Source organism: Myotis nattereri, assembly GCF_964212035.1.
Source record: "Myotis nattereri genome assembly, chromosome: 8".
Lineage (NCBI taxonomy): Eukaryota > Metazoa > Chordata > Mammalia > Chiroptera > Vespertilionidae > Myotis > Myotis nattereri.
In genome coordinates, this window is record NC_138083.1 from 84,728,051 (window position 1) to 84,745,249 (window position 17,199).

General features: G+C 54.1%; 1 protein-coding gene across 1 annotated transcript in view; it reads right to left on the reverse strand.

The window, feature by feature from the left end:
* Positions 1-17,199, reverse strand: part of MYO5B (myosin VB) — a gene marked incomplete at its 5' end in the record, with an annotated part of 193,696 nt that overhangs the window by 58,353 nt on the left and 118,144 nt on the right. Inside the window, 6 exons of the mRNA XM_081097589.1 lie at positions 727-876; positions 4,194-4,277; positions 4,967-5,089; positions 8,307-8,447; positions 8,912-8,993; positions 16,519-16,784. Of these exons, the coding sequence (XP_080953715.1) occupies positions 727-876; positions 4,194-4,277; positions 4,967-5,089; positions 8,307-8,447; positions 8,912-8,993; positions 16,519-16,784 (846 nt within the window). The remainder of the gene's footprint in view (positions 1-726; positions 877-4,193; positions 4,278-4,966; positions 5,090-8,306; positions 8,448-8,911; positions 8,994-16,518; positions 16,785-17,199) is intronic.

The following is a 17,199-nucleotide window of genomic DNA, read 5'->3' on the forward strand; positions in this document are numbered from 1 at the left end:
GAAGAGCAGTGCCTGGTCATCGACGCGCGATGCATAATAAGCACCCAGGCGCGCCCACAGCAGCGGCTGTCACTGTTACTGCTTTGCTTATGACTGCGAACCCCGAGGACAGGAAGAAACTCAGAGCCCTGGGTCCGACTCTAGCTCGGACCCTCCTTCCACCCGGATGACTAAAACCAATCCCTCCTGTATTTTGGCCTCAGGGTTCCTGGAACCAAATGGGGAGAGGCCACCCCTGCTGTGTCTAACTCAGGGTCATGGATCAGAGGAGATGACGGGCGACCAAGTGCTAGGAGAGATGATCACATGCCTGGAGGCCTCGGACCCCTGGTCTGGGCCCTGGGGCCTGCACACCGGTGCCCGGCCGCTGGGAATGGCTGCATTTATAGGAAAGTCCATAATAGGCAACTCCGCTGAAACAGGAAGCTTAGTGTGGCCAGGGCTTGGCAGGCACTCCCGTCGCTTCTCTTGGGAGACACGCTGGACATGACATCCCATGAAGACTGAATGCCCCGCCTGGGGCTACAGCCACCCTTTCCCTCTCCTGCTCGCTCCCTGTAGAGAAGGTTTTGCAGTTTCCTTCTTCAAACAGCACAGAAAGACTGAGCCGGTGGCAGCGGGCTGGGATACCGGGTCCCCTGGCCTCCCCCTGACCTGGTGGCTCCCTCCTCTCCACAGGCCACCCTGCCCGGCCCGCCCACAGCGTCCTGCCCCCCGCGGGCTGACCTGGTGGCCCACGGTCTTCTTGTGCTCCTTGTTGGAGGCTTTCAGCAGGGGCCTGGAGGAGCGGACGTGGATCTTGGAGCCCTTTGCAGAAGTGGAGGGGGCAGGAACAGAGTCCTTGTCGTCGTGAAACAAGTCAGCCACCAGGGGGCACTAGAAACAAACACAGAGAGGGCACTGCAAACAACACGGCTTGGACTTGAACTTTGCTCAGACTCGTTCAGAGAAGCTCCCCAGTATCTACCCCAGAGGCGTGAAAACACATGTCAAAGCTTGTCCGCCACTGTCCGCAGGGGCCAGCCACCAACGGAAAGCAACTCCGACGATGTCCACCGGCGGAGAAACGATACACAGAATGTGGTATGTCCATACGGCGGACTGGTATTCAACAACATAAAGGAGTGGAGCCCTGACACACGAGACAGTATTATTGGATCCTGTAAAGCTATGGAACGTCCCTGAGCCCTAACTCAGTCACCACATGAAGGCTTTGCAGAGCATAAAGCCCGAGCTGGGCGTAGCCTGGAGGCGCTGAGATGAGTGTAGAGGGGAGGGGGCTTCCCTGCCACCTGCCGGCTGAGTGAGCAGGAGCAGGCACTGAGGACGGTCGGGCGTGTTGGTGAAACGGGGGTTACTGGCCTGACCAGAGGGAGGAAACCCCTTCAGCTTTGTCCCATGAGCTGGGGCATTCTGGAGAATTTGTATTTTCGTTTAAGAGCAACATGTGCTGCAGGTCCCTGCTATTGAGACTGCGTTTGAAAGGGCGGGACCTCCGGGAGGGAGAGGGAGAAGGGTGGGTCGGGACATTAACTCTGAGAAAGAAGGGGTAGGATATGCATTCTACTCAGAATGCGCTTTATAAACTCAGTGAACGTAGAAAGGCATCTCGTCTGACCACAGGACTGAAAGACCGTGTTTGACCTTGGGCTGTAGGCAGCAGTACAAGACCAGGCAAGAAATAGCAATTACTGCACCGCCCACCCTATTCGCCACCTGGATGAGGGGCTGGGCCAGACAGGCACCTGAGGGGCCCACCTGTGAACCAACCTCCAGTCTCCATGAAAAGCAGCCGCCTTGACTAAGGATTCATGCAAAAGAACACACTTCTGAGTGAGGGAGGCGATGCTTTTTCTTTAATTGACAAACTGCATGCAGGCCTTTTCAGAGCTATTGCCAAGTCTGTGTATAAGCTGGCTCACTGGCAATGGACCTAATATAATTCCTCTTAAGCCATAAAAAACAGCATCCACCTGGGCCTTTAAAAAAATGTCCCCCCTTCAACCTTGGAAACACTCAGATGATACCTTCAAACCAGCCCAGCAGGTCCCTAATACTTTTCCACTATTTGCTTGTCCACAGGAACTGGCTTTGGCGTTCTCTGCTATTCAAGTTTGTATAGAGATTGTAAAAGCCTGAGGCAAACCTATTGGGAAGGGATTAAAAATATGAAAACACTTTCTAAAGACCATTTGACAGTTTAAGAACATTGTCAATTACAGCTATTCACATAGCTGTTACCTTGGAAATCACGTGGATTCACCGTTCACTTCTGTTTATAAGAACATAAAACATATTCCCCTTAAAACAGACATGTGAAACTAAAACAATACACTGTAGTAACCATTTGGTTGGGATCTCTCACCTAGCATCTTCTTTAAAATTTTAGTAAGCATAGTAAAAAAATAAATTTTCTTTTCAATCAATTATTTTACAAGGTACCCCTTTGGGGAAAAAAAAAATCTACACTTTTAAAGAAAGAAATATTTGCACGCAAAAGGGTTTTAAATGGACTTTGGAGAAAAAGTCTTAGTATTTCATCTTCCTACATTGGAAAGGGAATGGTCTGTTTATTCCAAATATCATTAGAAGCTTTTCAACTACCAGCACAAACTGATTTTATTTTACTTTGTTTTTTTAAGTTTTTTGGTTTTTTTATTGCCCGGCTGGCATGGCTCAGTGGTTGAGCATCAACCTATGAACCAGGAGGTCATGGTTTGATTCCTGGTCAGGGTACATGCCCAGGTTGTGAGCTCAATCCCCAGTGGGGGATGTGCAGGAGGCAGCCAATCAAATGATTCTCTCTCATCACTGATGTTTCTATCTACTCTTTCCCTTCCTCTCTGTAATCAATAAAAAAAAATTTTTTTAAAAGAAAGAAAAGCTTTAAAATTGATTTTTAGAGAGAGAGGGGGAAGAGAGTGGAGGGGGAGAGAGGGAGGGGGAGGGAGAGGGAGGGAGAGGGAGGGAGAGGGAGGGAGAGAGAGAGAGAGAGAGAGAGAGAGATATCAATTTGTTGTTCCACTTATTTATGCATTCATTGGTTGCTTCTCGTATGTGCCCTGACTGGAGACTGAACCAGAAACCTTGGCAATGCTCTAACCAATTGAGCTACTCAGCCCGGCACAAACTGATCTTAAACAGAAAGCAAATTAAATCAAATGCCTTTAAAAGCAAGTGTTTTATAGTATGTCGAATATATCTCAATAAAGCCATTATATAAAAATTAATTAAAAATTAAAAATAACGAAGAAAACATTAAAAATAAAAAGCAAACACATTTGCTCAAAATGGAATGTGGGTGTCACCTGTAAGGAAGATGCCAGTATAGGAAGCAGCAGGTCTCCTTCCTGGGTGAGACGCAGAAAGGAGCTGGCCCTCTGAGCCCCACCGTGACTCTTGGACCCCAGGGCCTGTCACCGCCCACATGGTTCACCTGGCCTCTGGGCCATGCTGGTCTCGAGCTCCCTCTACTGAGATGGAGCAGAGAGATGGCATCCGGACTGCGTGCCAGGAAACTGCCCAGGACGACCCTTGTCACCTGGCACTCACTGGCAAACACTCGATCCACCGCTCGGCCTATACTCAGTGCTGCCTTGGAATCGGAAATCTTCAGAGGAAAAGTATTCTCGTTTGAGGTTTAATATTTCGTAAGCCAAAGCTGGGAGGGAAAAGCCTCCATCCCCTACTGTCTAAAACACATCAGGCTGGAAGAGGCATTTCTTTCCTAAGTATTCACCGCTCTCTGACGGCTGAGAAAGCAACTAGCTACACGGTGGCCTCAGGCCGGCATCGGGCTTCACTAGTTACATCCTCATCATCTCACGGTCTTGAAGGCCCTGGCTGTGGACACTGGCTGTCCCCTGGTTGTGGACACTGGCTGTCCCCTGGCTGTGGACACTGGCTGTCCCCTGGCTGTGGGCACTGGCTGTCCCCTGGCTGTGGACACTGGCTGTCCCCTGGCTGTGGGCACTGGCTGTCCCCTGGCTGTGGACACTGGCTGTCCCCTGGCTGTGGGCACTGGCTGTCCCCTGGCTGTGGGCACTGGCTGTCCCCTGGCTGTGGGCACTGGCTGTCCCCTGGCTGTGGACACTGGCTGTCCCCTGGCTGTGGGCACTGGCTGTCCCCTGGCTGTGGACACTGGCTGTCCCCTGGCTGTGGACACTGGCTGTCCCCTGCTTCTCCCGCGTTACCTTGCTGGCCTTCAGGATGTTGATCTGTTCCTCATACACTGTGTCTCTGTTCTTCTCCAGGAAGCCATCTGAGAGGTACTCCACCTGGGCCACAGGGAAGCACACAGGACTCAGTGCTGCGGCTGGTCAGCTTCCCTGGGCAGTGTCGTCGGGCCCAGGCCCACAGCGTGTGAACGGGGACCCCCCCCCCCCCGCTGCTCCCATTTAAAATGCAAACCAAGACGTGGTCGGGACCTATGCAGAGGGAACTGGGCATCCCTTCTGTGGAAAAACAAACTGTTTGCAAAAGAAATTCCTTTTTTGAGGTGGCTTCCTTTTGGGGCTGTAAACACAGCTGTCGGCCACACTCCTGACCTGCTGAATTAGAACCTGCGTGTGAGCAAGGCGGCAGGCACCTTCGTGCACATGGGATCTGAGCAGCACTGGGTCAGTGCATCCGGAACAGAAATCTATGGAGAGAAATCCCGTCTGCACCAGCTCCTGGGAAGAGCGGCTCCGTTCCCCCTTCCGCTTCTCTCTCAAGCTCCAGGAGGGCGACTCGGGCTCTGTTACGCGGCTGTATTCCCAGGAGAGACCTCAGCAAAGGGTTGTCAGGCGTACACCTGGGAAACCACGGCCACCCACTGGGTTCTGCCAGGTGGTGACGGGGTGGCGCACACACAGTTGGCGTGGGGAGGGAGGGGGGTGGGAGGGCACCCCACCTAAGAGACTTTAGGCTGCGGCAGCTCCCTCACAGGCCAGAACCCCGAGTCTGGGGCAGGGAGCAGACCCACCTTGTCGGCGAAGTGCGCCACGATGAAGGCCGTGTTGGACATGCGGGGTTTCTGGAAGTGCTGGCAGCCCCCGTGCCGGTCGTACAGCTTCTGGGCCCAGTTCTGGTCAGTTCCTTTGGGGACCTGCAGAACCACAAAACCAGGGGCTCCGTGAAGAGGACAAAGGAAGCCAAGAGCTGAGGCCAGGGGATGGAGTCTGCCAGGAAGTGGACCTCACGACCCTACGTGGACGTGGAAAACAAGAGTCAACCGCAGACACGTAGGATCCTGCCACGGAATGTTCCCACACTGAGCCCGGAAGACCCTGCTGGCTGGTAGGCGCTGGAAAGGTTAGAAGAGCTTGAAGATGGAGGCCAAGGTCACGGAGGAAAGTCACAACTCAAGGAACCAATCTGAAGAGGCTTCCTCCCTCCGGGCAGGCCAGGAACCAGTGTCACCAACACGCCCGGCCACCCGCAGCGCCCGCTCTGCTCACGCAGGCCGACAGGCGGCAGGAAAGCCCTCTCCGCTCTCCGCTCATCTCAGCGCCGCTGCCCGGCCCGGCTCCAGGCTGTCCTGCTCCCCAAGCCTTTCCTGACCGCTCCAGCTCACTCTGGAATTCCTCCCAGTAAAGCTCTCTCATACATACACCACCTAACACGGCTCATCGCTAGTTTTTGCATACTGTCTTGTCACTACAAACTGTAAGCTGGCTGAGTTCCGGCCGCACTTTGGGTACGAAGTACCTAGTGATTAAGCTACTTGGTCCTGATCTCTGCTCCCCCAAATTTAAATGTAGATGCAGAGGTTCCACTACATTAGGGATGCTGCCCCTCTCACTACATTTAGAGGTGGCTTCAAAAATGGCACAGCAGCTTGCTTTGTTGAAAATTTAAGAGTTGCCGAAACCGGTTTGGCTCAGTGGATAGAGCGTCGGTCTGTGGACTGAAAGGTCCCAGGTTCGATTCCGGTCAAGGGCATGTACCTGGGTTGCTGGCACATCCCAAGTAGGAGATGTGCAGGAGGCAGCTGATCGATGTTTCTCTCATCATCGATGTTTCTAACTCTCTATCTCTCTCCCTTCCTCTCTGTAAAAAATCAATAAAATATATTTAAAAAAAAATAAAAAAAAAAAGAAAATTTAAGAGTCACTGTAACCACCATTCCAACAGTCAAGGAAGATGGGAACCCTGGCGACGAGAAGGTGCCCCTCCTCTGTCACCCCGAACACCGTCGCACACCCCCGCACCCCAGGTAGGGGTGACCTATGGACTTGCCCGCCCTTCATTAGTTTAGGTTGCGTATTTGGACCAGGCAGGACTGAAGGTGACCCTTGCACTAGCTCTTGAAAAAGAGCTTTGTTTAGTAAATTAATGCAATCTGTGCCACATGGAAAATGCTTACACAGATGAGAACAAATTTCTCAAATACTTTGTAAGCAAAGAGATTTTTCTCAGGGTTCAATGTGGTATAGCTAGTATTGAACATCCAGGGCCAAGTGCCGTAGGAAATTCAAGCAAACTTTCTCTTGAAGGAGGCTACGAATTGTGGTAGGCAGACAAAATAAAATGTATCGAATTCAGCGTTTTATATATATACTGTTTTATATTTAGAACCACCAGGTATGGGGGGCGGAGGGGGGCGGCTTGGCTGGGCGGCCAGGGGATGAGCGCTGGTAGGCTGGGGTCGACAGGAAGGGCAGCACTGTGATGAGCAGCCCCACCTAAGTCAACACTTGTATTTGCTGGGATCAAAATCATGGTGCCTGGCCAGTGTGGCTCAGTGGTTGAGCATCAACCCATGAACCAAGAGGTCCCTGGCTTGATTCCCAGTCAGGGCACATACCCGGGTTGCATGCTTGATCCCCAGTAGGGGGCGTGCAGGAGGCAGCCGATCAAGGATGTTCCTCTCTCATTGATGTTTCTATCTCTCTCCCTTCCTCTCTCTCTAAAAGCCAATAAAAACATATTAAAATCATCTTGTCTTGACAACGAAACTGGACTTCATAATCCTACATACGCACTAATTCAGATGGGCCTGAACCAATGAGCAAGGTCATGCACACACGTATTTCCTGATGAGGGTCAGTCTCTCTGCTCACGCCCCACCCTCAACTAAAAATGTGGGGCAGAAAGAATTCCAGATGCAGATTCTCAGAGAATACTAACAGCGAATGCCCACAGAGCTTACTATTTGCCGGGCAACTTTCCTATAGCTTTTGGACGTAGCAACTCATTTAATCCTCATAATAATCCTATGAGCTAGGCACTGTGTTTAGACACATTCTATAGACAAGGGAGCTGAGACAGAGAGAGCAGGTAACTTGCCCAGGGACACACAGCTGGGAAGCGGCAGAGCTGGGTTCAGTCCAGGACAGGCTGGCTCCGGAGCCGTGTTCTTCCCTCTTATGCTCTCCTGTCTGACAACAGAGTTTCGAAGGCAGCCCAAAGGCAGGGTTAGATGGAATGAAGGCACTTATCTCCAAAAATCTGCCCATAGCAGTAGATTTAAAACGGGCACAGGAGAAAGAAAGCCAGACTTGTGTTCTGATAAAATCTAGACTGCGGCTATCAGCAACTCTGGAATATGCAGCAAATCGAATCCTTTAACAAAGAAGGTACAACCAACTATATTTTACCACTGACTTCTGAATGACGAGATGGGTCTTGAATGGTTAGGGGTTTTTTTGAAGTAGAGTTTTTTTCATGTTTAATTTGTATTTGTAAGATAGACACACACACGCACTATCCAAATAGCAAAACTGTTGTGCCTTTTATTTATCTCTGATTCCAGTCTTGGCAATCGTTTTAAAGAAAAATACTTTTTAAAAGCCTAGCGGGGGAGGTAAATGTACACGTGGCTTCATACAAATGCCTACACTCTCCTGTCAAGGTCCCGGGAAGAGGGCCCCGGTCAGGAGGGAGCCTGGATCCCAGCTCTGCCCTCATCTGGGCAGGACCTGCCCCTCCGCCGCAACAGGTGGAGTCCACAGGAGCCCACAAAAGCTCAGCGGGGAAATCATGGGTCTCACCTGCCACCAGGCCAAGCCTCTCTGCCCCTCACAAGCCACCTGGCACAGCTACGGAGACCCCCACCCACCCTCTCTCTGAGCCTAGGACACTAGGGCATCGAATCCATGCCACCGTCATATCGTGACAATCATGCCACCCCGTATTTGCCAAAAGGGGCAGCATACTTGCCAGTCACAGGACCTACTGGTACCTTCCGGTGTGCAGAACCAACAGTGCTTCTCTCGGCAAACTCCAGCTCTGGGACCCCACACTGCCCCACACCATCCAGCTGCCCTGGCCCACCCCAGCCTGGAGCTGACCTAATGCAAGGACAGCACCAGCAGCTTTACCTTACACTCCTCATCCAACAGGTCTAGGATGCCCAGCTTGGCTTCTATGAGGTCGATACAAGGCTGGTTGTCGTAAAAGTCAATCAAGGTCCAAGGGATCTGCTCCTTCATGTACTCTTCTTGCTCCAGTTTGAAGACATGCTAGGGTGGGAGCGAAGGTCAGGGTCAGGGAGCTGCATGCAGGCCTTCACATCCGCCTGCCCTGAGCTGCAGCCACGGGGTCTCGGTCAGTCATGACTGCAGGGAAGAAAGCTCGGCGGTGGCCCGCCCTCCCAGGTGATCCCCTCTCCTCGACATTCGAATCACCACCTGCGACGCCACACCCCAACCAGCCACAAGAAGCCTCATGCTGCTGGCAATTCTCAAACGGCCCAGACACCCAGGCTCAGGAGGGCTGGGCCGAAGCCATCACCCCGCTGCCCCATCCAGACCTCCTCTTGAGCAGCGGGGAGCACCTTCCTAAAGCGGGGGCGCCATCAGGAACCCTAGGAAGGTCAGGGCAGAGCCAGAGCCCCTGGCCCTGATGGAGGAGAAGTGGCCGGGCCGTCGCTCTCGGGAAGACAGAGCCCCCACCCCGAAACCCCAGGTCCAGACACCGAGCCCACCGAGTTGAACTGCTGCTGCAGCTTCTCATTCGCGTAGTTGATGCAGAACTGCTCAAAGCTGTTCACCTCGAAGGTCTCGAACCTGCAAGGGAAAGAGGAGAGGACACAGTGAGAGCCGCTTCCTGTGACTGAAGGAATCCCTGGGCAAAGCTGCCCTCTCCCTCCCCTCCCACCCGCTCCACCCTGAGTGCCGGCTCCAAGGTCCGGGTCCTGCTCTTGAGCGTGGAGACCGCTGGTGCCGGTGCTGGCAGGGCAGAGTCCTGCTCCATCAGGAGAGTAAGGACGCAGAAAATTCAGGAAGGGCAGATGTAACAGAGAAATCACCCGGGAGTCCACCACTCCCTCTGGCCACCAGCTACATTTCGGTAGGTTTCCTTTCACCGATTTTACGTTTTTCAGCACATTGGGATTACATGTAAAATGAGACCGAATTTTATCACTTAACTCTCCATGGCATGTTCCTCAGAGGCATCTGTTTTAGCATCTGCCCCATCGACCACTGCACGGATTGCCCCGAGGAGTGAGGGGGCAGGAGGCGTGGAAATGTAGCTGGTGGACCCCCTAGGAGCTGGGAGAGGTCGTTCCACCCAGAGGCGAGCCTTTCCCCAGGTCACACAGAGGCTCGTCAAGGGCTGGCCGTGCCCCCCACGCAGACGTCTGCATCACAGTTTAACCATCTCCTGTTGAGGAACATTCTAATTCTTTTCCCATTTTTCAGCAGCTAGCGATGCTGTGACAAATACTGCAGGTACATCTTTGACTTCGTGATTCTCTCATAGGATGTGATCATAGAAGGAGAAACACACCTCAGAGCATCGTTTCTTAAAAGGCAGAAGCAAAGTAACTTCCGGAAAGGAGGAACCAGCTCATGTTATCGCCCACCCGCGGCCCAGCCTCCCGATGCACAGCCATGTCCTGTTCTCTCAATCCTGGGTGAGGACGATTTTTACTTTTTAACTACGTTCATGGTCATTGGCTTAGAGTTTACATACAATAAGATGCAGCGAATTGAAGGGTGTACTTCTATGAGGTTTTTGTTGTTGTTGTTAATCCTCCCCAGAGGACATTTTTTTCCATTGATTTTTAGAGAGAGTGAAAAAGAGAGAAGAGAGAGAGAGAGAGAAACATCGATGTGAGAGAGACATTGTTTGCCTCCTGCACGCAGCCGGGGATCAAGGCTGCAACCCAGGTACGTGCCCTTGACTGGGAATTGAACCGGAGTCCCTTCAGTGTGCGGGGGCCGGCCCTCTAACCACTGAGCACACCAGCCAGGGCTACGTGGATGGGTTCTTGACAAATGTATAGAGTGTGTTGACCACCACAACTCAGCTATCGGACATCTTACAAGTTCCCCTGTGTTCCCTGGTCCTCCCTCACTGGGAATGTTCATGCATCACAGCTCTCCGGCTTTCAGCTTCTAAAAGCCTCTGGTGGCTTGGCACATGAATAATGTTTTTGTTGGAATTTTAATCTCTGGTCCGTAATGGAGCTCAACCTTCTTCTGTGTGCGGGTTCCAGTCATCTCACTCTGTGCACTGTCTTGTATTGTCGCTGACGTCTCTGCTGGGTTTTAACTTTAAAAAATGGATGTGTTTGAACTATTAATACTTTATCAACTCTGTCGTTTGCTGATCAGCTCAAATGTTTGCAAACAGCTGGATCCCTGGGAGCAGCAGGAGGCAGAAGAGCCAGTACTTGGACCCAGAGAGTCTGATTCCCGAGGCCACATTCTTACTTTAGAGAAGAGTGAACAGGTCACTGGGAAGAGAAGGAAGCAATGGCCCGGAAGGGCTGTGAACGGGAAGAGCTTCCAGAAGAGGAGGTACTTGAGATGGAGAGTGGTGATGACCGAGGGCCGGGGGCTGGGGCACAGGCTTCCGCCTTCTCCGTGACCTTAAATCTTCACCTCGCTCATTCTTCAGTGTGGACACGGCACTTCCTCAGTCTTACGTAAAAGGATGCCAGTCCTCCCAATGGGCTCTGTAAGGACCACCCCAAACATAAATGTCGGTGCAGTCCTGGCGAGGGTTGGAGACGGTGCTGGTGGAGGGGCAGTGCCCCACGCAGAGGGACCAACAAAACAAATGCATCAACACCCAGCGGCGGGCCAGTGCCCAGAACACCTCCGGCTTCCCTTCCTCCCCGGGGCCCACCGCCTCCTCCAAAGCGTAAGACATGGAGACACAGAAAGTCACTTGGGGGTCAAAGGAGACAACCGCTTGCCGGCAACCGCCTTGAAGAACAGCCCCGGTTGTGCCTGGAGGAGGCGTCAGTCTGGGTCAGTGGTCGGCAAACTCATTAGTCAACAGAGCCAAATATCAACAGGACAACGATTGAAATTTCTTCTGAGAGCCAAATTTTTAAACTTAAACTATATAGGGAGGTACATTGTTATTCACTTAATTAGGGTACTCCTAAGGCTTAGGAAGAGCCACACTCAAGGGGCCAAAGAGCTGCATGTGGCTCGCGAGCCGCAGTTTGCCGACCACCGGTCTGGGTTAATGAGACAAGATCAAGGACGCAAAGTGCATGCAGGGACTGCAGTCCACGCATCCAGAGCAAGCGGGGGGGGGCACTGGGTGGGCAGGCGTTGCCCTGGTCTGCGGCCCTCGCAGCCCAGACGGTGGTCCTAAGACCTGGTCATGTCACTTAGAGCCTCACTTCCTCCCCGCCCCCACACGCACCCCACGAGAGGCTGCCAACGCCAACCAAGCCCCAGCAGAAATTTAATTAATAAAGCCGAGAAGGAAGATAAAAGAGCCACCCTAGCAACTGGCCAGATAATAGCAATTGCGTGTGCTTTGCAGGGTTTCTACGGAGCTCCACAGATAAAGGAATTAAATATCTCCCACTTATCACTTTTTAAAGGTTTACAGCGATAGCACTCCACAAAGAACATGCTCATTAATTTGCGATGGCCTGAAATTAGCTCCTAATTTCCCTATTTCTAAGGATATTATCTGGGAACAATTGCTCTGCATCCAGGATAATTACTGCAATGCCGAAGGGCCAGAGATGAACGAGGGGCCTGGGGAGCCCGGAAAATGTCTAAGATGACTGATCTCAGGAAGCCAGGGGGACAGGGCACCTTCTCCTGGACGGCAGAATTCTATGGGGAGTAACTCTTCCCACTGACAGAGATGACTTCTTAAAATAAACACAATGAATCAATTTATAATTCACAACATTAACACGTCACAAAGACATTTCTATACCAGAGGGAACTGGATTTCCCCGGTAAAATCAACGTTGACGCTATTTAGGCCAATGCCTCGGGTGGGAGGAAGGTCAGAACAGGGACTAAGACCTGAGGCTGAGACCCGAGATCTGTCCTTGTGGGCGTTCGTGTCTCACCCCTACTTCAGTCTCCTCCTCTCTTCCGAAAGCAGGCGAAAAATCATTTCCTTCTCATTCCACCCCAGTTACGGAGTGTGGCGAGGGTCACACATGCCTTTAGAAAGAAGGCAGTGTTTGCTGGAAAGTGAAACTGCAATAAAAAAAATAAGCAGACCAGCCACTCCAACCGCCACGAACCTCTCACCCAGGGCGGAGAGGCAAGGAGGTGCTGGGCAGTCGGGGAAACAGTCCTTCCTCTGGAGCCCGGGGCAAAGGAACAGCCATCTCTTAGCTCAGCCTCGTCTTTGTGTTTTACTAAGATCGCCCTCGACCATCTACTGTGAGAACACACTGTCTGAGTCCGTACCTGTGAAGTATCGATTCCACTCACATGGAGGATCTAAAGTAGCGGACTCAGAAACAGAAGCAGAGTGGCGGGTTCCAGGGGCGGCAGGAGGGAGGACGGGAGCGGCTCAACGCTCTGGAGACCCACTGCACAACCGCGTGCATGAACCTAACCCTCCTGAACGGTACGCGGGACGATGGTGAAGATGGTTAATTTTATGATAAAGGTTTTTTTTAAGCACAATTAAAAAAATTAAAAACACATCATTCAAAAGCGCTGAAGAGGGCTGGATGCTAATTGTAAAGTTAGGAAATACTGCAAGAGGCACAGAAAGTCACAGGAGGGCGGAGAGGACTGTGAAATCGCAGCCAGCCCCACTTCCTGCTTCCTGGGGCCCATGCACCCCTCTCCCCGCTCCGCCCCCTGCCCCCACCTCAGCGTCAGGCACGAGTCTGTACCCTGCCTTGCTCCAAGTCTCCTCGGCCAAGTCCTCGCCCAGAACAGGCTGGGCACAGCCAAAGCCCCCGCTACCATGGCACGTTGAAGGCTCAGGTCAAAGACAAATAAATGTGTATTTTTTTCCCCAAATTGAAGCCATTTCTTTCTTGTTGCCTTGAGGAGTGAGAGCAATGAAGGATCATGGCTGCAATTAATCAGGCCTGTAGAGGCAAGCGCTGGCTAATGCGACATGCAAAGGGGACCCAGCCAAGCTGCCTGTAAGGAGTCCCCTGCAGCACCGTCACGGACCCTTCGCTAAGGGGGGACCTCGGCTTGGGTCGGCTAAATTGCTGAGGGTGCCGCTTGCTCTGCACTGTTTTGGAGCCGGGGCAGGGGAGCGAGGTGCAGGGAAGCCGCCTTCTACTGGGCACTGGGTGTCTGGAAATAAATGCTGGGGAGCACCTGGGGAAAGGGCCTCTCGCCGGGGGCTCCTCGGAGGGTGGTGGGGGCAGCTGTGGCCCATGCACTGTATTCAGCGTTCAGAGCCTTTTCTACCATCTGACCTAACCGCCGGCTAGAACAGCGCGGCGGGAGGCATGTGGGTGACGATGCTGGCCCGTGCACTGTTTGCTTACGTGTGTACAGACGGGAGTGTTTATTCACTCTGGCTGCCGCGTCTATAGTAGGAGGTTAAGCATTTGTAGAAAGAGCTGGAGTGGCTCATCTACCCGGCCAAGCTCTCTCCAGCTGTCTGCAGAGCGGGCTTGACTGCAGGGCCAACAACGCCACAGACAGGGCTACAGTTCACCCGGGGACAGTCGTGGTCTGTGGACGCAGCCAGTGCCTGCCTGTGGCGAGGGCAGCAGCTCCACTCTGTCTTTGCTCATTTCTGGCCTGAGAGAGAGAGCCAATCCCTTTTCAATATGCCACTTCTTTATGACATGGTTTGACAACGGCAATTAGCTTCTGAGAAGGAACAGGGATGTAAAAAGGAGAAAAGAAAACAGCATGGCACGTCTGGAAGGAGGCCGGAAGGGTAGGAGAATTCCCAAGAGGGCTGGCGGGTGGCCCCATGCTGCTGGGCCCCCAGGACAGCTGTCAGGTGTCCCCAAAGGAACCCAGGCCGCTCTCGGACGAGCGAGATGCACAGGTCAGGGGTCGGCACTGGAACCAGGAGGCAGCATCCTCAGGGTCCCCACCCTCCCCAAGGACGAGTCCACCTGTGAGACCACAGACAAGCCCCCTGCCGTCTGCTTCTCCCCTTCGGGCAGCCACAAGCCTTAGAGAAAAGGAACTCGGCTGTAAAAATTAACAGGCAAATGCAAGCATGAAACCCAGCTGCATGGGATGAGCCCCACTCCCAGAGGCCCCTCAACCACAAGCAACGCCTCTTCCCGGGGGTCCCGGAGAGGGGACGCTGTCCATCAGCCGCGAGGCCCAGCTGGGACGTGTGTGACCAGAACAGAACTGGCCTTTCAGACTTTACACATCGGGAGCACTGAAGTCAAGATATTTCACCCTGGCCAGTTTGGCTCAGTGGATAGAGCCTCGGCCTGCGGAATGAAGGGTCCCGGGCTGGATTCCGATCAGGGTTTCGCGCTTGATTCCCAGTAGGGGGCGTGCAGGAGGCAGCCAATTGGCGATTCTCTCTCATCATTGATGTTTCTATCTCTCTCTCCCTCTCCTGCCCTTTCTGGAATCAATAAAAATTTTTTAAAAAGCTATTTTTACATCTAATGAGTCTGCATGATAATCTTCCCCAATCGAAAGCTCAGTAAAATGAGAACCTGCCCAGGTAGATGAAGGGATTGCTGCAGCCCTTTCTCTGGGGCCTACTGCAGAAGGTAACCCCAAAGGTCAGTGTTTGGGGAAATCCAATTAACCTGAAGATGCTCGTGGCGGAGGGAACCGAGCTGAACTAATTACTCCCAGTCGGGCAGCGTGTCCCCGGGGCACAGGCCATGCTGTGCTGTCCCGGAGCCACCAGGGGGCTGCGCACAAGGGCAGGCACCGAGCTGAGCGGGAGCAGGGACTTGCCCAGGGTTGGGCAGCTGAGAGCCCGAAGCCCCGGGGAGGATGCACCTCCTGCTTCCCACGCTGGCGACTCTCCATCCCCGGGAGGTCTCCTCTCACGCTTTCTCCTGCTGCTCTGACTGTGCTCCTATTCCTAGAGGCGTGTCCCCACCCCCTCCATGCTTTCACAAGATCCAGGTCAACCTCCCCTCCCACAAAGCTTTCCTGGCTGTGCCCACCAGCGCGCTCTCTCCTGCCTCACAGCTCGTCCAGCGCTAAGCGCCTGAACCTCGGCCGGCCCGGCACAGCTTCTCCTGCGGCCTCCTGTGCAGCCTGGCCTGTGCACAGGCCTCTGCGACGCCAGAAAGCCGCGTCCTTCTGCCGTTACCTCCACTGCACGCGGCGAGGCTGGATGTGAAACCCAAGGATGGACAGAGCAGAGGAGGTGCCACGAGGGCTGGGCGGGCAAGGAAGTGGCCACTCTTAGAGGAGACGCTCCTTAACTACGGCCTCAGCGTCAGGGGGGTCTGGCCGATCAGGCCCCAGAGCAGCCGTTTCCACGAGAGCATCGCTGTCCTCACGCCGCTCCGCTCTGTGGGTCCGAGTTTCTATGTTAAGACAGAAGCCGTGGCTCCTACGATATGAAGACCCCCGAGGACTTTCTCTGTTATTAGCTCAGAGGGGGCAGGGCCCGGATCATAGAAGTGCAGGGAGTCGGGGGGGGGGGGGGGTGGTGCGACCCAGCACATCTCCCTTCCCACAATTCCACAGGGACCAGAAAGAACCTCAGACTGGCTCAAAACTTCATGCCACGCTACGAGGACTACAGCGCAGACGGGCTGTGATCTGCAGTCACCCAGCGAGCTGTGGCAGCAAGGAATCCACGCGTCTCCCCAGGCCTTGCCACCACACGTCTGCCGTGCCTCTCCCTGCAGAGCAGGCTGCTGTGAGTAACAACGGCCCTTCCCACCGGGTCAGAATTCTGACGGGAAGAGAAGCCTCCCAGAATGACCACACAGCCCAGACCTGCCGGTGCTGGGCACGATCACGGCATCAACATGACCGCCGTGACCGGTGGCCTGGGGAAGGAAGTCGGGCGGTAGATGTAAATGAAATAAACTGAAGGCACGAAACCCGGATTTAAGTTCACAGTAACTTCCAGGCTGAGTTGGGTGAGACACTTCCCCCTCCGGCTGTTTCCTGGTTGTAGAAACGTATCTACAGGGTTCCCAGTCGGGGAGCTACTGGTGTTAGGACAGGGTCTGCTCCCCCTCGGGACTGTCCTCCATACTGTGGGACACCTGGCGCGCTGGCCTCGGGCCACCCCAGTCACCGTGACAACCAGAAACGCCACCCCCCACTTCACACTCCCCCACTGAGAACTGCCTGGGGGTCTCCAGGCCGGGCAGCCCTAAAGCGCCAGCAGGGAGACACCCGGCCCCCGGAGGCCAGGGCAGGCGCGGGCGGCACCCACCCGTAGATGTCTAGGACGCCGATGAAGGAGTGCTGCTTGAGGGCGGTGTGCAGCGCCTTGTTGACCTGCTCCACGATCCAGCCGAACAGCTGCGCGTAGATGTGCTTGGCCAGCGCGTTGCGGGCGTTGACCACCTGCTGCAGGGACATGGTCTTCACGTAGGTCTCCGCCGTGGTGACCAGCTTGCGGTGGCACAGCCAGTGCTCCATCTGGCTGTGCTCCACCCCCAGCAGGCGGCAGAAGGCGCTGAGGTGCTCGTCCTGCGGCTGGAAGACGCACAGGGGTGGGGGTCAGGGCGGGGATGGGGTTCCGGAGGGGCGTGGCGGACAAGCACCCCTGCGTGCCCTCTCCCCCCTGCCCAGGGGAGCATGGGCCCCAGCGCTCCAGTCTCACCAACACTCCGCTAAGTGGAGAGGACAGCTAGGGCCCGAAGAGTGTCATTCAAGCTGATCATGACCCCTGCCACTGGCCAAATGATCAGGGCGTTAGCCAACAGAACTCCCCCCTTTCCTGTCCCCTCCTCCACCGCCAGCTGGCTGCAGAGGGACTGGTTGAGAGGACACCCCGACTGCAGGGAGCGGGTAAACCATTAGGAGTGAGGAGCTGGGGGCCAGCCGGACCCAGTGGAGGCCGTGCCACCTGCAGAGCTCCATGCGCAGGGCCTGCCCTCAGCCGGAAAGA